At 58.2% G+C, this 20,761-nt stretch overlaps 1 protein-coding gene and 1 long non-coding RNA gene across 2 annotated transcripts; both read left to right on the top strand.

The window, feature by feature from the left end:
* The first annotated feature begins 753 nt into the window (after positions 1 to 753).
* LOC103170381 lies at positions 754 to 4,019 on the top strand. Its single transcript, XR_486134.3, has 2 exons — positions 754 to 1,727; positions 1,911 to 4,019. It is a non-coding gene; the product is annotated as an uncharacterized LOC103170381 (long non-coding RNA).
* A 3,085-nt stretch (positions 4,020 to 7,104) lies between these two features.
* On the top strand, positions 7,105 to 15,975 carry TSPYL2 (TSPY like 2). Its single transcript, XM_029067914.2, has 9 exons — positions 7,105 to 7,113; positions 9,322 to 9,406; positions 9,577 to 10,496; positions 12,138 to 12,215; positions 12,510 to 12,621; positions 12,798 to 12,943; positions 13,705 to 13,790; positions 14,041 to 14,150; positions 14,416 to 15,975. The coding sequence occupies exons 1-9, from the start codon at positions 7,105 to 7,107 to the stop codon at positions 14,532 to 14,534; spliced, it is 1,665 nt and encodes a 554-aa protein (XP_028923747.1). The 3' UTR covers positions 14,535 to 15,975.
* The last annotated feature ends 4,786 nt before the right edge of the window (positions 15,976 to 20,761 follow it).

The following is a 20,761-nucleotide window of genomic DNA, read 5'->3' as shown; positions in this document are numbered from 1 at the left end:
TCTCTATTTATTTATTTCTCCGTCTGTTGTGTTCGGAGAGAATCTGTCACCTACAATATATCCGCCGCTCTTTTTTGGCCGCCCTGCCCCTCCTCGACGACGGCAGCGGCCGGGTGCCCGGCCAGGGTGTGGGGGACAGGGGTGGGGAGGGAAGGGGAGCCAGTCGGGCCACGCCGCCCAAGCTTTTAGGATTCATTCAACCCTCTCGATCGAGCGCTGACTCTGTGCGGAGCACTGGACCGAGCGCTGGGGACAATTCGGCAACCCATAGGGACCACCCCGAGGACGGGTTTTGTGATGCTTTGTGTTTTCTTGTGTGGACGGGGTAGGGCTCCCCTCAGCCCCACCCACGGGAGGGGGTGAAGCGCAGGAGGTGGGAGCCGAGTGGAGGGAAGGGGGAAGCGGAGCCATTTTCCGGCCGGGACGAGTGTGCGTCGATTGGCGGGAGAGAAGGGGGTGAGCGGCCGAGGAGGGGAAGGCCCTCCCTCTCCCAACGGCGGGAGAGAGGCGGGCCTTAAGGTGGTGGGAATGGGAAGAGGCCAGAGAGGCGACGCCGGGACTGGCAGGGCGGGTGGGGCGCGGGCTCGAGGATGGGGAGGCGGAGGAGGCCCAAATCCCACTTCTCCGTCCCCTAAAAGAGCAGAGGGGCGAGGAAAAAGCGGGCGGCTCCGATTCTCCTCAGGATTGGGGCAAAATGGAGGCGAGCGACCGGTGGGGGGGGGGGGGGAGCCCTTAAACCAGCGCGGGGCTCCGCGTGCCGGCGCTCGTCATTGGGCGGCCCGGCCGTGATTGACGGGGCCGGGAGCCTATCGGCGACGGCGGCCCGGCCGCCTTTAAGCCCCGCCCCGATCTCCCTGGCAACAGCCAATGGGGGGGGGCCCCGCGGGTCACGTCATCGTCTAACGATGCGACCGGGAAGGTGAGGAGCGGCCCCAGCCGCTTCCAGAAAACGCTGTCCTCGCCACCATGATGGGCCCCCTCTCAGTGGGTGGCGAGGGCTCCTCTTCAGGGGAGAACGGCCTCAGTCAGTGGGACAGTCCGGCCTGGGCAGCCTCAACCAGAGGCAGGAAGGAAATATCCCCCTCTTACCGTAGCCTCCGTTTAGAAGGGAAAGTCAGGGCTCAGAGGAACCAGAGGGGACCTGACCTTTCCTTACTCCAGTCCATCTTTTGGGGACCGTCGCCCCAGTCTCCTTTTCAACCGTCGACCGTTTAATTTATTGAGCTGAGGGTTCCTCTCCAGGATCGGGCCGGGATTTTTGCTGCCCTCCTTGGGCAGAGGAGTGAGGCTGGGTTGCCGTCGTGGGGCCTGCGACCCCTGCGCAGGCCCCCCATTACAGCCCTGCCCGAGCCCCCCTTTGTGATCTCAAAATGGTGTCGTGAGGGTGAGCCGGCCTCCCCTCTGGGGATGGTTGGGTCGCCACCCCTTCACGTCCGGATCTTCCCCGGGTCTCCGTCGTCGGGGACGGGCCCGACGGGGCCGTCCCGCCGGACTGGGGGTGAACGGTTCAGTGGGAGATCAATCGGTGGTCCCTGTTGAGCGCTTACCGTGTGCAGAGCACTGAACTTGTGCTTGGGGGAGGGCGATGGACCCGGTAGCCCCGTTCCCCTCCCAAGTCTGTCCTGCCAAGCCCCCGGGGAACGACGTAAGCCTGGTCCTCGGGACTGGCCAGTGAGTTGGACGCTTGGGCCTTGCCGGGAGCTGTTGCGAGCGAGTTCTGTGCCTCGGTGCGTCTTCGGCTCCGTGCCGGTAGAAAACCCGCCGGGCTCTGTGCCGGATCCCTGGAGCCCGACTCGGGATCCCTCTGTAATTTCCAACCCCCTTTGCCTGCATCCTCCCCAGCGCTTAGCACAGTGCCTGGCACGGAGTAAGCGCTTAACAGATACCATCGTTATTATTTCTCTTTTCAGGACGATTAACCACCAGTGAGTGGCTGGAACCTGGCTGGGTTAGGCTCCTTGCCTCAAGAAGGAACTCTGCCCTGCCTTCTCTTCCTTCATTCCACTTGCATCCCCCCTCCGCCAATGCCAAGCCTTAGCCCTGTCGCATCCCATCAGTCTCCCGGAGCCCTGGGGACCGCGGTGACTGCTGTGGGAGAAAGGGACAAGCTGAGGGAGTTGGGGTTGACAGATCCCACTGAGGTTCGTGGCCACATGCCGCTGCTCCTTGGGGTCCGACTTAGAGTTCATGATGATGGCAATTGAGAACTCATCCTTTGGTGAACAGCAGGAGCTGCGGGAACATCCCTTCTCTCCGTGTTCCCCAACCCTAAGAGAGTACTTCCATCGGGTCTGCTTCACCTTGACCAAATACCAGGGTTTGCTCAAGAGGCCCGGGAAGGTGGAAGGGGCTAGAGAGGTGGGTGGCCGTCACCTCTTCTCAGCACATTTCCAGCTCTGAGACTACGGTGCCTCTCGGCTACCCACCCAGACAGAGCCCGCAAGATTCCAGGGGCCCTCTATTCCGATCCCTGTCTTCAAGCAGTTTTTTATCTAAACTGAGAGAGACCAGAACCTGTCCTCTTAAAATCTCAATGGGAGGAGAACCTTCACAAACTGGCTTCAGTATTCCACAACTAATAGAAAGTTTCTTTGGGTCTAATCTAAATCCCTTCTCCTACAAATTAAACCCATTTCAAAAATTATCCTTAGTGGCAAGAAACGCTCGGGACACTGCCCCCCACTCAATAGCTCATCACACTCTCAGCTGGCCTGTATTTCTGCCCCCCAGTCTCTCCCCCTCCCATTTTCTTCCTTTCCATCCCATTGGACTTCCCCCACTCTGGTTTCCACGTGACGCCTGCCCTCCAGAGACAGGGAATTTCAGCCAAGTGCTTTTGCTTCATTCGGAGGATGTCCTTAAAGTTAGCTGCTTCCCTCCTTTGGCCTCCTGCGGCCCAGAGTGACCAGGCCCTTTCTGGTCTTATTCCAGCAGTCTTTCGGAGCCTTACGACTTTTCATCCACCTTGTCCAAGTAGCTAACTCCGGGGTCGGGCATGGTGGGGTGTTCTCAGACCTAAAGTTCAAACGCTTAGCGTGGGGACCCCGGCCTTTCAGTTCAAGGGCAGGAGGACGGGGTGACCGTTCCCAGATGCCCAGAGATGGCAGTTGGGTGTTCGAGACCCTGCCTCAGAGGCTAATTCCTTTTTAGGGGGCCGGGAAGAGTTATTTTATACTGAGGGAGGCCTCTGAGTTGGGATTTTCTGGTTAGAACCCCTGAAATCACATTTCCTATGGAGGTCTCAGAACTTCCAGTCCTTCTTGGGCCTTGGGCCAATTTTATTCTAGAATCTGCTGCTGTCCCGTGTGGGAAAACTCTTACTACAAGCGGGACCCTCCAAGGTGAGGAAGAGACTGGTCCCCTTTTTCTCTTTCCATACCAAGGAGTGATGAATACTGCTGCTTCTCCTCTGTAACAAATCCCACCACCAGCAGAAGTGTGGGTGTAGGATGGAAGAGGAGATCACTTCATGATGATTTGTGACCTGAACATGGAACAGAGAGAAAAAGGAAGGGGTAGGGGAGAAGGGATAAAAGAGAGAAGGAAATGAGGTTAAAGAGATGAGGAGAAGGGAAAGTGTAAAGCTCATATCTCCCCACTCAAAATTTCCATCTGCTCCGACACCTCTCCCTGATCACCCGTCAGAGGGGACATGGAAAGGACTAGGGAAAACAGGATGAGTCCAGAAACGGCAACAGCTGGAAATGCCAGGATGTGCCTGCGGTTGGACTTGGCAGAGGGTTGGGTGAGGAAGAGGGTGGGAGTGTGGGGGGCGTTGTGAGTAACACATGGATTCCTGAAGGATGGACTGAGGATTCTGGCCACACGCACCCACCCACCAGTATGACTGGACCGCGGTGTTAGTTGGGAAGGTGATTATCTGTTCGCTCCTCCCCGCTCCTAGAAGACCATTTTCCCCAAAGACTCTTGGGCTGGGGCGTGGGGTGTGTTTTCCTCCGTTTCTTTTTCTAAATGCCTGGATGAACCATTGTTTTTGTAAAATGAAAAACTGAAACGAATACAGCATTAGGTGTGTTTCTTTCTGGGCATCTACATATATGTAGGGGAGTACCTAAGCATGTACAAAGGTGTATAGGGAGGAGGGGATGGACATGAGTGAGGAGAGAGTGTACTTGCATGGGTATACCTGAATTGAATTCACTTGGAGAAACTCTCCAATCCTTTAACTGGGATTTCGGTTTCCAATTTCTCATTTACTAGGCTGACATGGGGAAGGGAAGGAAAAGAGAAAAATTGCTCATTGGCTACCTTTCTTGAGAAGCCCAGGCTAGGAGTTAGGTTGATACCTTATCCGATCAATACGATTTATTGAGTGCCTACAGTGTGCAGACCACTGTCCTAAGCGCTCTTGGAGAGAGTACAAGAGACGACAGACCAGTTGTCCTTGCCCCCAAGTAACTTACAATGTAGAGGGGGAGATGAGACCCTAAAATAAATTACAGGTAGGAGGAAGCAACCCAGTATAAAGATCTGTACATAAGCACTAGGACGTCGGGGAGAGGGCAGGACTCAGGTGGTCAGGCGACGCGCAAGTGCTAGTGGGCAGGGGTCATCTCCATTTGTTGCTGAATTGTACTTTCCAAGCGCCTAGTACAGTGCTCTGCCCACAGTATGCGCTCAGTAAATACGACTGAATGAATGAATGAAGTATCAGTTAGGGAGATACTCAGTGGAGAAACGGGAGGTGAATGAGGAAAAGTCTTCTGGGGCAGATACCCGGCGGGTGGGAATGAGGACCGCTGGCTGTGGGCAGGGAATGTGTCTACCAACTCTGTTATTTTAATAATTATGGTGTTAGTTATGCGCTTACTATGTGCAAAGCACTGTTCTAAGTGCTGGGGTTGATATAAGGTAGTCAGGTTGTCCCACATGGGGCTCTCAGTCTTAATCCCCATTTTACAGATGAGGTAACAGGCACAGAGGAGTTGTGACTTGCCCAATTCTCCCGAGCGCCTAGTAGAGTGCTCTGCACACGGTGGGCTCTCAATAAAGACGTTCGATTGATTGATTGACAGAGAAGGGAGGCCTCCATCCCCGCTCCTGCCTCCAATGGGTTGGACTGGCATCGCAGGGAGGAGGCACCTGTCGCTCTCCAGTAGTTGCAAGGTGATCTCCTGGGCCGCCCTGGAGACCCAACAGCTTTGGGCTCAGCTCCCGGGGGCGGGGGGGTGGGGAGCTCAATCTTCACTTCTCGAGACCGAACTGAGGCTTCCATCCTGCAACATCTTCCCTTCTCTCCAACCCCTTCCTCCTGCCCTGCCCCCAAAGCCTGGCTTGCCTTTCTACCGGGTGGGTCTGTGCAGTTGAGTAGGGGCTGAGGAGAAGGATATGGAGAATCGGGCTGGGTGGTGGGCTAATACAATAATAATGATGATGATGACGATATTTGTTAAGTGCTTACTATGTGCCAAGCACTGTTCTGAGCACAGGGGTAGATACAAGGTAATCAGGTTGTCCCACGTGGGGGCTCACGGTCTTAATCCCCATTTTACAGCTGAGGCAACTGAGGCCCAGAGAAGTTAAGTTCATTCATTCAATCGTATTTATTGAGTGCTTACTGTGTGCAGAGCACTGTACTAAGCGCTTGAGTGACTTGCCCAAAGTCACACAGCTGATAAGTGGCGGAGCCGGGATTAGAACCCATGACCTCTGACTCCCAAGCCCGGGCTCTTTCCACTAGGCCACGCTGCTTCTTGTATACACTCATCCTCGGTTGCTTGTTCTCTGAGGGGTGGGGGGCAGCGTCTCCGGGTCCACTGGACCTCTGCCCAGGTTGCCTCTTTCCCCTCGGAAGGCGTGGAACTCGCCCCAGCCTACTAAGCTTCGGGCCTTCTCAAGCAACCCCATCACCTTCCTGGTGGGTAGGGCTAGAAGAGGGTCCTCTCGACTGTCAAGAGCAAGCCCCTCAAAACCGCCTCCAGGACAACTGGCAGGGCTTGCGGTAGCTTCTTGTGGAATGTGTTTGCTTATTGTTATACTTTACTCTCCCAAGCACTTAGTAGAGTGCTCTGCACACAGTAAGCCCGCCTTAGTGCTGGTGGAATAGGCTCTTCCCTGGAGAACCACAGCAGGGAGTAAGTAGCCTGAGACCATCCCAGGAGTCCAAGTGACCCCCAAGCCCAAGCGGCACCTTAAAATAATAATGTTGGTATGCGTTGGTGTTTGTTAAGCGCTTACTATGTGCAGAGTACTGTTCTAAGCACTGGGGTAGATACAGGATGATCAGGTTGTCCCACGTGGGGCTCACAGTTTTAATCCCCATTTGACAGATGAGGTAACTGAGGCACAGAGAAGTGAAGTGACTTGCCCACAGTCACACAGCTGACAAGTGGCGAAGGGATTCAAACCCATGACCTCCGACTCCCACCCCGGGCTCTTTCCACTGAGCCACGCTGCTTCTTTAAAAGCCACCCGAAGGTAGGGGACACAGGTGGCCCCTTTAGAGACTTGGGTTTTTTTACAGAGCCGTAGGCCAGTTGTCCCGGAGGCGGTTTTGAGGGGCTTGCTCCTGACACTTGAGGGGACCCCCTTCTAGCCCTACCCGCCAGGAAGGGGGAGATGGGGTTGCTTGAGAAGGCCAGAAAGCTGGGGAGAGTTCCACCCGTCCTGGCCCACAATCTTTGGTGCCAATATGATACAAGTTTTCGGTCTATCACGCCTGGGCATTCCCGTTCCTTGCCACCTCTGTGGGAAATAACATCCGGGTGATGTCAACTCAGAGCAGAAAGCACAGTGGGATATGATGTATATATATGTATATACATATATATATATATATATATCCTCCCATTGTCGAGAAGGACGAGGTCATGCCTGAAAGCAGGGAGTGGAGAGACACACGTATCACACATTAAGCTTCTCAGGCCCTTCTGCAATGGAGGACAGTGGGCAGAGGGACTGTGAGCCAGGTCTCCTGGCTCCTATCTCCACACCACCTGACCCCACGGCTGAGCCGGGCTCCCTTTTCCCAAAGCCTTCACTCTCCCCGTGGATTCAGGCACAACTCCCAGGAGGCTAAGAAAATGTAGGAGGGCTGACTCCCAAGCCAAGCCCCCAGAAGTTCACTCTCTGGTAGTAATAATCATGGCGTTGGTTACGTGCTTAACTATACGTCAAGCGCCGTGCCAGGCACTGGGGTGGATACAATACAATCAGATCAGCCTCTATCCCACACGGGGCTCACCATCTAAATAGGAGACAGAACAGCGTGAAGCAGCGTGGCTCAGTGGAAAGAGCACAGGTTTAGGAGTCAGAGGTCGTGGGTTCTAATCCCGGCTCCGCCACCTGTTAGCTGCGTGACTTTGGGCAAGTCACTTCTCAGTGCCTCAGTTACCTCATCTGTAAAATGGGGATGAAGACTGTGAGCCTCACGTGGGACAACCTGATGACTCTGTATCTACCCCAGCGCTTAGAACAGTGCTCGGCACACAGTAAGCGCTTAACAAATACCAGTGCTATTATTATTAAGTACTGAATTTCACTTTTTAAAGATGAGGAAGCTGCGGCACAGAGGTCGAGGGGGTTGGCCATTGTTACGCAGCAGGCAAGTGGCAGGATTAGAAGTCGGGTCTCCTGTGCCCATTCTCCTAGGTCACACTGATTTTCTCGTTTCCCGCCAGGTTCCTTGCCTCGATGCTCGGCGGCTCCCACCGTCTCCCTTCCCTGCCCTTTGTCCTCCATCCCGAGGGAAAGGTTCCCTGGGCTCTCAGTTTTTCCCGACACAAGCCCTGCCCGGGGAGTTCTTGAGCCCAAGCCAACGACTGCGGACCCCCATTAAAAAACCGACTTCCTCCGACGGGCTTCAAACGCAGCTTCATTGAGCCACAGCGACGTTTTGCCACTTAAATCGTTCCACACTGCGAATTCCACCTCTCTTTTTTTTTTTTGCAACGAGGCAACAGCAGTTTGCAGCGCGCACCGAGCTGCCTGCTTGGATTCCTAACCTTTGCTCCTTTGCATTTTCATTTGCAGCGGCCGTTCCCAGGATTTGCAAAACCGACTTAACTCTTTTCGCGGGGCACTATCAGTAGATAGAGTAATAGACCTCCCCCAGCCCCAGGAGGAAGAAAAAAAATCTGGAGCTGCAAATATTACAAAGAAGCAGCGTGGCTCAGGGGAAAGAGCCCGGGCTTGGGAATCAGAGGTCATGGGTTCGAACCCCACTCTGCCACTTGTCAGCTGTGGGACTGTGGGCAAGTCACTTCACTTCTCTGGGCCTCAGTGACCTCCTCTGCAAAATGGGGATGAAGACTGTGAGCCTCACGTGGGGCAACCTGATGACCCTGTATCTACCCCAGCGCTTAGAACAGTTCTCTGCACATAGTAAGTGCTTAAAAAATACCATCATTATTAAATATTACGGATAAGCAGCGTGGCTCAGGGGAAAGAGCCCGGGCTTGGGAGTCAGAGGTCATGGGTTCAAATCCCCACCCTGCCACTTGTCAGCTGTGGGACTGTGGGCAAGTCACTTCACTTCTCTGAGCCTCAGTGACCTCCTCTGCAAAACGGGGATGAAGACTGTGAACCTCACGTGGGACCACCTGATGACCCTGTATCTCCCCCAGCGCTTAGAACAGTGCTCTGCACATAGTAAGCGCTTAACAAATACCAACATTATTAAATATTACGGATAAGCAGCGTGGCTCAGGGGAAAGAGCCCGGGTTTGGGAGTCAGAGGTCATGGGTTCGAATCCCCACTCTGCCGCTTGTCAGCTGTGAGACTGTGGGCAAGTCACTTCTCTAGGCCTCGGTGACCTCCTCTGCATAATGGGGATGAAGACTGTGACCCTCACGTGGGACCACCTGATGACCCTGTATCTCCCCCAGTGCTTAGAACAGTGCTCTGCACATAGTAAGCGCTTAGCAAATACCAACATTATTAAATATTGCTCCAAACTCTCCACCCGGGAATGAGAGAGGCCGCTCCCTGTCCCCACGGGGACTGGAGAAGAAGGGGGAAAAAAAGGCCAACCAAAAAAAAAAAAAAAAAAAAGCTCTCACAATTCCCTACTGCGCCTGCGCGTGGGCCTTTTTTTCTCCCCCCTTCGCCTGAACGCCCCCATTGGACGCGCCCCGAGCAGGGCTGACCGGCCCCGAGCCAATCGGCAGGGAGGAAGCCAAACGGTACCCAACGTGGGGCGCGGCGCCCCGCAATTGGCTGCGCGGCGGAGCCAATGGACACGCAGGAGGCCGGGCCCGCTGGCGCGCGGAGAAGTTGGCCGTTGGCGTCGCGCGGCGCGGGCGCGCGAGCCTTCCTCCTCTCCCCCCCCCTCCCCTCCGCTCTCCCCCCTCCCCTCGCAGCCAATCAGCGAGCCGGGCTCCCGCTCGCGCGCTGAGAAGTTGGTGGTTGGCGGGTGTCGCGCGCTGCGCGGCGCAGGCGGCGGCGGTTTGTTTGGGGCCAAGTTTGAATCGCGGCGGTTGTTGTGGGGGGGGAGGGGGGGAGGGGCAGGGTTGTCTCGTGACCGGCCCCGGGTCGGCGCGCGCGCTGGTCCCCGGCGTGAGGGCCTCTCCGGAGGCTGCGGGTCGGCCGCCTCCGCCGGGCGCTACCACCATGAGCGGCCGGGACGGGGGGGGCCCGTCCCCTCCGCCCAAAGTCCGCCGCCTCCTTCGCGCCCAGCCCGAGGACGACGACGACGACGACGACGACGAAGGGGAGGCCGCCCCGGACGAGCGGCGGCGACGGCACTCCCAGCGCGGGAGGCTCCAGAAGGAAACGGAGGCCGCGCAGGCGCTGGCCGACATGGGCGGGGGGGCCGAGGCGGGGGGCCTCGAAACCGCCGCGCCCCCCCCTGGCCCCGGGAGGGCGCGCGGGGCCCGTCGAGGGTCGGGCGCCCGCGGCTGCCGCGGGGGGCCTGGAAACGGCCGCCCCCCGGGGGCGGGCGGGCGGCCTGGAAACGGACATCGCCGCCCGGCGGGAGCCGCCGGCCCCGGCGGGGGGCCTGGAAACCGACAGCCGCCCGCCGCGGGGCGCGTCGGCCCCCGAGGGGACGGTGGAGAGCCGCAGAGACGCCCCCCGGGTGGCCCCGGGAGAGAAGGGGGACCCCGGCTCCCCTCCAGACCTGAGGAGGCGGGGCGGACCGGGCCGGGGGGATGGAGACGGGAGGGCGGGGGGCGATGCCGGGGGCGGGAAGGGGCGGGGGGCCGACGACGGGGACCGCCTCCAAGCCTCCAAGCCTTCGGGAAAGGAGGAGGCCGCCGAAGAGTGCGCCATCGTCTCGGTGGTGGAGTGCGAAGAAGATGAAGAGGACGAGGAGGAGGACGAGGAGATGGAGGAGGACGAGGCCGGCGCGCCACCCCTGAAGTTGGACCGCTACCTGGAGGCCCTGGAGGCCGTGCAGCTGGAGCTGGAGGCCGTCAACCAACAGGCCGGAAGGGCCTTCCTCCAGCTCAAGAGGAAATTCGGACAGATGAGGAAACCTCACTTGGAGCGCAGGAACCTCATCATCCATAACATCCCCGGCTTCTGGGTCAACGCCGTATCCTTTCAAAGGTCGGGGCCCGACGCCTCGAGCTCGCCCGGGACGCCCGTCCTCCTCCTGCCCCTCCGGCGGTCGGGATCGTCGTGACCGAACGCACCGGCAGCCGGAACCGTCCCGCCCCTCTGCCATCAGGGGAAACCGAGGCCGGGAGAGGACGGAGGCGGGCGGGACCCGGACTCGGGTCTCGCCGTGGTGCCGTCTCCCCGTGGAGTTGGTTAAGCGCCCGCCGGGCGATGTGCCAGGCGCCGGGGTGGATACGAACCGGTCGGGTCGGACGCGGTCCACGGTCCGCGGCCCACGCGTGGGGCCGCCCCCCGAGGCTGAGTCCCCGTTTTACAGATGAGGGAGCGGAGGCACGGAGGAGTGAAGTGACTTGCCCAAGGTCCCGCGGCAGACACACACGTGGGGGAGCTGGAGTTAGAACCTGGTTCCTCGGTCTCCCGGGCCCCAGCTCTTTCCACTAGGCCACACCGCCTCCCGACTCTTCCCACCGGACTGAAGTGTGAGCTAGGCCAGGGAGCCTGGGTGACCAGTCGGCGATCAGGTCGTGGGGGGCAGGTCCTGACCGTCGGTCCCCGGGGCCTCAACCTCCCTTTAGGGATGCCCAACTCGAGGGCGGGAGGGGGGCCGTGACGCCGAGCTCTGCCGCATCCGAGGGCGGTTGAACAGGGCCGGCGGTGGTAGCCTCCCAGACCTCCCACCGTCCTCTTGGTCGGTGGGGAAAGAAAATAAACCTTGGGTGTGCTTTCGTGGCACTTATCGTCGTTAGAAGCTTATCGAAATTAGACAGGCCCAGCCCTTGGGTTGCCCACGGTGGCCCGGGTGAGAGGTTATTTCTTCATGGCTGTGACAGTGGGCCTTTCTCCCTTGAGGCCCAGGTGGGTTTAAAAAACTCCTTCCTTCCTCCTTCCCCGACTTGGCAGTACCAGCCCTGGGGAAGCCCCCTCTCGGGGGCGGTCACCTTTTCAAGGAGCTGCTTGGCTCTTGCCAAGCGTCGTAACAAACCCTGACGCCGGAAAATCTTGGCCCTCTTCTCTTCGTTCCCTCCCTCTGCCCCGCCACACCAGGCGGTGAAGCTGGAAGGGGGGATGGTCCCCTCACGGTGGTCTTGGGCTCAGCGGGCAGCCGGTGGTCCTGACTCTGAGTTTGGCCAGCTGCAGTTAGCTGCCCCTGGGAAGACCCTGAAGCCGGTTGACGGGAGAGCGGTTTAGGGCCATCTCGCCTGCCCCTTGGCTCCGGCCGGGGCTGAGCTCCCAGGGTAGGAGCCTCGAAGTGGCGTCGGGGCGCCCGCTGGTTCCCCGCAGGGTCTCACCTCAAATTTACTCAGTTGAAAGTGACCCAGGTCTCCGATGTGCTTAGTACAGTGACCCGCGCACAGTAGGCTCTCAGTAAGCACGATTGCTAACTCTAGAGGAGGAACAGAAGCAGGGGGGCTTCCCCTTGGCGTGAGGCGAGGGGATGAGCCATCTCCCCACTTGTGGAGAGGCGGGCTTGCGGATGATCCTAGTCAGCCCCTGTGTTGTGATGGACACCCCCCCGGCCCCGGCCCCACCGGGCTCCACCGTGCGCTCCCACCCCCAGCCTCTCCCTGGCAGGCCCCCTCTCTGCTATCCACGTTCTTTAACCGCGGCCTCTCAGTTTCTGAATCACCCCCAGCTCTCGGCCATGATCAATGACCGGGACGAGGACACCCTGAGCTACATGACTAACCTGCAGGTGAGGTCCCAGAATGCCTGGCATCCCCTCCCCGCCTCCTCCTTCCATCTCCATCCCTTCCGGGGGACCAGGTGGCCTCCTGCTTCCTAAAGGAAAATTGCCGAGCATAGTCCTCGAACTCCCTTTCCGGGGTGTGGGTCCTCGAGGACCCCTCCCGGCCCTTCCCCGAACCAGGCAACTTAGGGGTGAGAGGATGGGGAACTGTCCGGCTGCGGACTCCCCCCGTTCTCTCGCCCTGCTGGTCCGGAGGGAGGGTGACGTTGCTTAGCTCATCGGTCTGCCGCCTCCCGACAGGTGGAAGATTTTACCCACGTGAAGTCCGGCTGCAAGATCAAGTTTTACTTCCGGGGAAACCCCTACTTCCAGAATGAGGTCATCGTTAAGGAATATCAGTGTGGCTCCTCCGGTAAGGAAGCCGGGTGGGGGGGCAGGGGCTCCCCGGGGCAGCAGAGGGCCGAGGCCGCAGCCGTCCCGCCCGGCTTGGGTTCCGACGGCTCCCGGCCGGAGCTAAGAGGCGTGAGGCCGGCCCCGGGTGGTGGTGTGAGCCCTCCTGGGGCTTCCTCCCGCCTCGCCCCCGAACAGGTCGACTGGTGTCGCACTCGACCCCGATCCGGTGGCTCCGGGGCCAGGATCCCCGCTCCCAAGGCCGCAAAACCCTGGAACTGGGGCGCAGCTTCTTCAGCTGGTTCTCGGACCACACGTTCCCGGCTGCCGACCGCATCGCAGAGGTTGGTCTGCCGCCCGGCCCCGGCCTCGCTTCCTTCTGGGCGTGTGTGGGCGCCGTCACACTGTCTCTTCTCCATCTGGGTCGGTCTCTCTCTGTGTCTCTCTCTCTCCCCCTACCTTCATTCAGTATTTATTGAGGGCTTACTATATGCAGAGCACTGTACTAAGCGCTTACCTGACACTCTCACCACTCCCATGGCTCAGCCCTACCATCCTCCCCTTTGGAGCTCTGGTACCGACAGGCTTCCGGAGTCTCCCTTCTGCCCCACCTCGTCGTCGTCCTCGATATCCTTTCCGCCCTCCAGACCCGGGTGTCGTGTGGCCCCGTCCCAGGCGCTCCGGGTAGTGTGGAGAAGTCCTCACTCTGGACCTCAAGGAACTTAAAGTCAAGGTCAAATAGGAGAGGGCTGATTAAAAGAGCGCTCGGCCACTCTGCGCGACCGCTGTGAGATGCAGTCAATGCCCGTGTTTGCGTCCTGACGCGTACTTAGCGATGTGTGCGTTGGGGAGGTCCCTCCTCCTTGCCATTTTCCGTGGCCACCTCCTCCGGGAAACCTGTCCTGATTATGAGGCAGGCAGGGGTCCCCTTCCCTTTGGAGCGGTAGCGCTGACCCCGGCCCAGTCCCTCCCCCGCCGGCCAGAGGAAGCAAAAAAAGTCAAGAGAAGGGCGGACGGGCCTCCATCCCTTCTCGGCCGTGTTTAACGGGATGGGGCGGCCCGGTTGGGGAGGGAGACGCGCTCACGCTCTGCTTGCCTTGTTCAGATCATTAAGGAGGACCTGTGGCCCAACCCGCTGCAGTACTACTTGATGGGGGAAGGCGACAGCGGGGAGAACGGAGAGGACGACAGGTGAGAGCTGCCGGAGGGAGCGAGGGCACCTGGGCACCGGCTGCGGGTCGCCTTGGCAGCCGCGGGGGCCGTGGTGGGGGCGGGCCCGGCGGCCGGGGCGACCGGACGCGTCTGTCCTTCGGCCTGGGCACCTCGACTTTTAGGGCCCTCCTCGTGGGCACGGGCGCAGCAGGAGGGGAAGATGGAGAGAAGAGGGAGGCAAGTGGAGGGCGGCGGCGGAGAAGGGCGCCCATCGTTCCTCTTCCCGCAGCGAGACCGAGAACGGGGACGACTGCGTGGTGATCGTGGATGACGACTGTGAGGAGGTGCTGGAAGAGGAGGAGATCCACGAGATCATGGATGAGGAGGACGGTGCTGACGGTGAGCTCCGGGCCCTGGAAGGACGGCCTGAAACCCACCCCGGCCTCCGCTCGCTCCCTTGTAGCCGCTTCCTCCCGGGGATCGGATGTGCCCGAGGGCAGAGCCGGGAGAGTCGGCGGGGCCCGGGGGGAGGTCGGGCCGGACCGGGCCGGCGGGGAGGCTGAGGGGAAGAAGAAGGGACCCGTGTGACTCTGGACTGGGAGAAGCGGGAGTCGGCCTGCCCTGTCCGCTGGCCAGCGGTGACTCGTGTGTGTGTCTTCTGCAGGTAGCGAAGAGAACAACGAAGACGAGGTAGAGGAAGTGGTCGAGGGGCCGGAGGAAGGGTCTGGACAGGACTCCCTAGGGGACACGGAGGGGGCAGGTACAGGGGATGAGGATGGCTGAGGCTGCTTCCCTCCCCCCCTCCCTCCGTCCCTCCGCCGCCAGCCTGCGGTCCTCTCCCCCCGTCCTCTCCCGAGACCCCCTCCCCTCCGCCCCCCGCTCAGCACCGCTGCCTTCCCCTCTGGGAGCGGGCGGGGGGCAGGGCCGAGGGAGGGTCCCTTGTGGTCCCTCCCTCCCTCTCTCCGGGCCCCGGGCGGCGTCCCCAATTGCACTTGTCGCGGAAACCGATTTCGTTACACGGGTTCAAAGTTTATTTTTATGGTTTGAAACTAGTTGCAGAGTTATTATTTAAGGGGGTGGCGGGTGCGTGGGGACAGGGAAAGGGAGACGGCCTCTTCCCGCTCCCAAGCCTTCCCCACGGGCAGATCCCAACTTCTGCCACCCCAGAGGGCCCAGTTTTTAATTGTGGCAGCGGAACTATTTATTGGGTTGTTTTTTTGTCTTTCGTTTTTTTAAAATTGCTTTTATGCCCCCTCGCCTCTCCAGGGGTCTGTGCTTCTGCTCCCCCTCCCACCCGCCCCCACAACCTCACTCCGCAAGTCAGGATACCAGCACTTTTTCTCTGCTAGCCAGAGGCCGTTGCTTTGGGGACGGAGAGGGAGGAGAGAGAGAGAGAAAGCTCAATCCCATCTCTTGGTCCTTCCTCCCATCTCTCAATCCCGTCTCTTGGTCCTCCCTCCCATCTCAGTGTCATCCTGCCCCCTCTCCTCTATCTCCTGTCCCCCGCCCTCCCGACCGTCGCCCGCCATCGATGTCGCGCTCTCCTCGCCCCTTCATCGCCTTTGGGAGGAAGCGGGGGCTCTTTCTATGCAGCTTTCGCACTTAGTCTGGCCCGGGGTCCCTCCCGCTCCTCCGCTCCGTGGGAGAGTAACGTCCCCTTCCCCCCTCACCCCACCGCCGCCTTCTGAACCCACCCTCTTCCTCGAGGGGGGGGATGGCCGCTCCTCGGTTCCCGCCCCGTGGCAGTTCTCCGGAGCAGTCACCGGGTCACTGGGTCAGACCGGAGAGGGCGGATGATCCCAGGCCGCCCCCGTGGCCGACGGGTGTGGGGGGCGGGGGAGGGCATCGGGCCGTGGCGAGCGGGCCGGCCTCCAGCCGATCCCGGGAGGAGGCGGGGCGTGAGCCGGCGGCCGTTCACGGAGGCCGGGGCCTCGGCCGTTCCCGGCAGGAGGCGAGGTAGCCGCGAGCCACCCGAGGAGGACCGTTCCCTTCCCGAAGCTTAGCTCTCCACCCCGCCAGCTGGCTTGCCCGCCTGCCTCCCTGCCCCTGTTCTATGCAATGCTACTGATGTGCACAACTGGCCAGGCCTGGCCTTCCCCCTCTTCCTTCCCCGTTGCTGGGTTTGTACATTTGGTGTACTTGCCGGGAGCCTGTCCCCTGGGGCTTTGTACTATTTTCTATGTCCAGAAAGAAAAGCACTTAATATACTGAACGATTTCAAAGCTCTGCGTGTGATCGTGTGTGTATATACGCGTCCTCCCCTACCCGTCTTGTCCGGGCCGAGATCAGTCGGTCCCTGGTATTTCTTCAGCGTTTAACTGCATGCAGAGCACTGCTCGGGAAAGTACGGCACGAGAGCGGTGGTAGACCCGATCCCCGCCCACAAGGAACTTACAGTCTAGAGGGGGCGAAAGATATTAAAATACATTATAGATGGAGGTTTACATGGTGCTATTGGGAGCCTTGATTCCTGGGGATGGGAGGGTTCCCTCCATCCCCTCCTCTCCTCAGCCGCACCCTCTTCGATCTGAGCAGTCCAGTGGGGGAAGAGAGGATTCTGGAAATCCGGGGCCTCCCCAGAAACCAGCCCCCGAGGCAGAGTGGGAATTTGGAATATGGGGTTGAATAAGAGGGGAGCCCCTGCCCTGGGCACAGAGGCCAGTGCTCCATTCTCCGCTCTTCCCATGCTACTCCAGGCTCCTGTTTTTGGCTTTCCGCCACAGAACACCCAGAGGAAGCCCCGCCCTGAGTCTCGCCGCCCTAGTTTCTGCGTCAGTGGTTCTGTTTCCAATAGGATTGGCGGGCCAGGTTGAGGGGGACCCACCCACCCACCACCTGAGACAGGCAGAAGACTTTATAACTGTCCAGCCGTCCAGTAGGCATCATTGGCTGCACAAGCAGATGGTCCCTCAGGGAAAGAAGACTCTTCCTGGGGACTTTGTGGAGTCTGACCACATCGTCACTCTGGCCCACGGCGGGGGCCCCCGGAGGAAGGTCTGCACCCATCGGTCTGGGGAGAGGAAGGGTGGGGGGCTCGCTGCCGAACCTCCACCCAAACTCAGCCGACCGGCGGCATTCCCGTTGGCACCGAGCACGGAGACAAGAAGAATGTGACGTGTCACGTTAGAGGAAAGCTTTTCCCCGGTGGTTTTACCGAGAGCCTGCCGGTGTCTCTCCCGGGTCAGGGTCCTGTACGGACCAAGAAGATCAGTGTCTGGCAAGAAGATTCCCTGCAGCCCGGGCAGCGCTCAACTGCTGAGAGCTTAACTCCCCTTTTCCCTTCCTGGAGGTCTCTTGCCTACGGCCCAGCTTCGGCTTGAGACCCCCAGCTCAGGCAGGAGATGGCATCTGGCAGCCCCTGCAGATCTGGGTGGGGAGGGGACCAAAGAGCCGGGGCCTCCCCACCCAGCTTCCATCAGCCCCTCTCTCCATTCGCCTCTTCCCCCACTGCCCTCGCAAGTGATCGGGAGAGGGAATCACGGCTCGATGCCTTCGGGTTCCTAATGGGGGATCCCGGGCACTTTGTCTCCCTGGACCCCGCAAGCCGGGCTGGGAGGCGGTGTCTTTGGGTTTCCTGGCTGGGAGGGGAGCCCATCCCAGTGGGTAACCAGACCCCCTGCTTACTCTCTGCTCTCTGGGTCTCCCTTTAAGAGAGGCCGGGCTGCCCAGAGAGCCTCCCTGTGGAGAGCTGAGCCGGGGAGCCCAGCTCTTCTACGTCTCTCCATCTTCCACCTGCTGTCCCCAGGATGATGACAACATCGGGAGACTCGGGACACTGGTCCCAGAAGCAGCTCGGGTACATCTGGAAAGAGCGGGAGAGGAAAAAAACCAGTAAAACCTGTAAGAGAGTGAGACCGGAAGGGTGGGGACTAGGTGGGGGGGCGGACCGGGACGTGATGCGGTGGTAGAGAAATCATGCGAAGGAAGAGTCTTCTCCCTTCCTCTCCCAACCCGTGGAGTGCTGTCGGTGGGGCAAGAACTGCAGAGAGAAGCGGAGCCTCGAGTGTTGACGGTAGGCATGGCCTTAGGGCAGATTGAGAGGCCACAGGGCAGAGGTGAGCCAATATGGGCAAGGAACCCCTGAATAATAATAGTATCTGTTAAGTGCTTACTATGTGCCGAGCACTGTTCTAAGCGCTGGGGTGGATACAAGGTCATCAGGTTGTCCCAGTGGGGCTCACAGCTTTAATCCCCATTTTACAGATGAGGGAACTGAGGCCCAGAGAAGTTTAAGCGACTTGCCCGAGCACGGCAGTCAAGTGGCAGAGCCGGAATTCGAACCCGTGTCCTCTGACTCCCAAGCCCTGGCTCTTTCCACTAAGCCACGCTGATAAACAGCTGGGACGGAGGCAGGATAGGCAGGGCAAATGGAACAAACGCCAGCCTGGGAGTCAGGAGATCCGGGTTCTACTGTTGGCTTGGCAACTTGCCTGCTGGGTGACCTTGGGCAAATCACTTAACTTAAGGTCCCTGTTCTCCCTACCTCAGACTGTGAGCCCCTCAATTGTGGTATTTCCTGTAATAATAATGTTGGTATTTGGTAAGCGTTTACTATGTGCCAAGCACCGTTCTAAGCACCGGGGTAGATACAAGGTCATCAGGTTGTCCCACGTAGAGCTCCCAGTCTTCATCCCTATTTTACAGATGAGGTAACTGAGGCCCAGAGAAGTGAAGTGACTTGCCCAAAGTCACAGATGACAAGCGGCGGAGCCGGGATTAGAATCCATGACTCTGACTCCCAAGCCCGGGCTCTTTCCACTAAGCCACGCTGCTGTACTAAGCGCTGTGGTAGATAGAAGATAGGCAAGTCCCTCATGGGGCTCGCAGTCTAAGCAGGAGGGAGAACACGTATTGAATCCCTAATTTGCAGAGGAGGGAACTGAGGCACGGAGAAATTAAGTGACAAGCTCAAGGTCACCCAACAGATAAATGGCAGAGATGAGGTTAGAGCCCAGGTTCTCTGACTCCCAGGCCCCTGCTCCTTCCACGAGGCCATGCTGCTTCTCAGTTGATCGATTTCCTCAATCTGTTTCTCTGTGGTATTTGTTGAGCCCTTCCTGTGTGCAAAAAGCTCGTGCTAAAAGCTTGGGAGAGTACACCAGAGTCGGTAGCCATGATCCCTGCCTTCAAGGCGCTTATGATCTATTCATTCATCATTCAATCATATTTATTGAGCACTTAGTGTGTGCAAAGCCCTGTCCTAAGCACTTGTACAACGACAAACAGGCACGTTCCCTGCCCACAACCAGCTCACGGTCCAGAGGGGGAGACAGACATTAATATCCATAAATAAATAAATTATAGATATGTACGTATGTGTTGCGGGGATGGGAGGGAGGATGAACGAGTCAGGGAGAGGAGGGCTGAGTCAGGGAAGGCTTCTTGGAGGAAGCTTTGAAGTCGGGGGGAATGCAGTTATCTGATAATTTGGAGGGAGAGTGTTTCAGGCCAGAAGTAGGATGTGGCTGCGGGGGTCGGCGGCGAGATAGACATTAAAGTGTATTTCAGGTAGGGGAAGGAGGTGTATATAAAGATATGTGTATGTGTTTTGGGAGAGCCAAGTGATGTGGGTAGCTGAGGGTTTAGGGGCACAGATTCGAGTGTGTAGATTCATTCGATAGTATTTATTGAGCGCTTTCTATGTGCAGAGCACTGTACTAAGCTCTTGGAATGTACAAATCGGCAACAGATACAGTCCCTGCCCATTAAGTAGTAGGGAGGGAGGCTAGAGTGGGGAGATGAGTTTGATCAGGGAAGGTCTCTGGGAGGAAGGGAAACAGCACGATCTACTGGAAAGAGCATAGACCTGGGATTCAGAAGGACCTGGGTTCTAATCTCTGCTCCCCCACTTGTCTGCTGTGCGACCTTGAGCAAGTCATTCCACTTTTTGCCTCAGTTATCCGCTCTGTAAAATTAAGAATATGAGCTCTATGTGGGACAGGGACTATGTCCAAGGTGATTAGTTTGTATCAATCCCAGCACTTAGTACAGAGTCTGGCACCTAATAATAATTGTGATATTTGTTAGGTGCTTAACTATGTGCCAGGCACTGGACTAAGCACTGGGCTGGATCCAAGCTAATGAGATTTAACACAGTCCTTGCATGGGGCTCGCAATCTTAATCCCAATTTTGCAAATGAGGTAAGGGAGGCACAGAGAAGTTGTGACTTGCCCAAGGCCACCAAGCAGACAGGTGGCGGAGCAGGGATTAGAACCTATGACCTTCGGACTCCCAGGCCCGTGATCTACCCACTACACCCTGCTGCTGCCTCTCAGTAGGTGCTTAGCAAATATCATTTTTTAAAAATCTAATTTCAGAAGGGCTTTGAAGGCAGGGAGATGAGTGGTCACTCAGATGTGAAGGAGGAAGGGAGTTCCAAGAAGAAGAAGAGGCGCGAGCGAGGGGGAACGATGATAAGAGATATGAGAGCGAGACCCAGTTGAGTAGGTTGGTATTAGAGGGGTTTGCAGACTGGGTTGTGGGAGAAGGGGAAGGATAAGGAGGATGAAGAGAGCTGATTAAGTGCCTTAATTATCTGTTAAGTGCTTACTGTGTGTCAAGCACTGTTCTGAGCTATTTAATCCGGTTAGGCACAGTCTCTATCCCACCTAGGTGCCCCAGTCTAAGCAGCGTGCTTCTCTAGAGCAGTCTAAAGTTGTCACTTCTCGGTGCCTCAGTTACCTCATCTGTAAAATGGGGATGAAGACTGTGAGCCCCACGTGGGACAACCTGATTCCCTTGTGTCTACCCCAGCGCTTAGAACAGTGCTCGGCACATAGTAAGCGCTTAACAAATACCAACATTATTATTATTATTATTTAGAGAAGCAGCGTGGCTCAGTGGAAAGAACACGGCTGGGGAGTCAGAGGTCATGGGTTCCAATCCCGGCTCTGCCGCTTGTCAGCTGTGTGACTTTGGGAAAGTCATTTCGCTTCCCTGTGCTTCGTTCAATAGTATTTCATTCAATAGTATTTATTGAGCGCTTACTATGTGCAGAGCACTGTACTAA

This window comes from Ornithorhynchus anatinus, chromosome 6 (assembly GCF_004115215.2).
Source record: "Ornithorhynchus anatinus isolate Pmale09 chromosome 6, mOrnAna1.pri.v4, whole genome shotgun sequence".
Taxonomy (NCBI): domain Eukaryota; kingdom Metazoa; phylum Chordata; class Mammalia; order Monotremata; family Ornithorhynchidae; genus Ornithorhynchus; species Ornithorhynchus anatinus.
The sequence above is the reverse complement of the archived record's forward strand: the minus strand, read 5'-3'. Positions and strand labels throughout refer to the sequence as shown.

What these genes read in the sequence shown, in the direction of transcription:
- TSPYL2 (XM_029067914.2), top strand. An exon ending in CCGGCTTCTGGGTCAACGCC is followed by an intron (nt 10,497 to 12,137) that starts GTATCCTTTCAA and finishes GCGGCCTCTCAG; the next exon opens with TTTCTGAATCACCCCCAGCT. An exon ending in GCTACATGACTAACCTGCAG is followed by an intron (nt 12,216 to 12,509) that starts GTGAGGTCCCAG and finishes GCCTCCCGACAG; the next exon opens with GTGGAAGATTTTACCCACGT.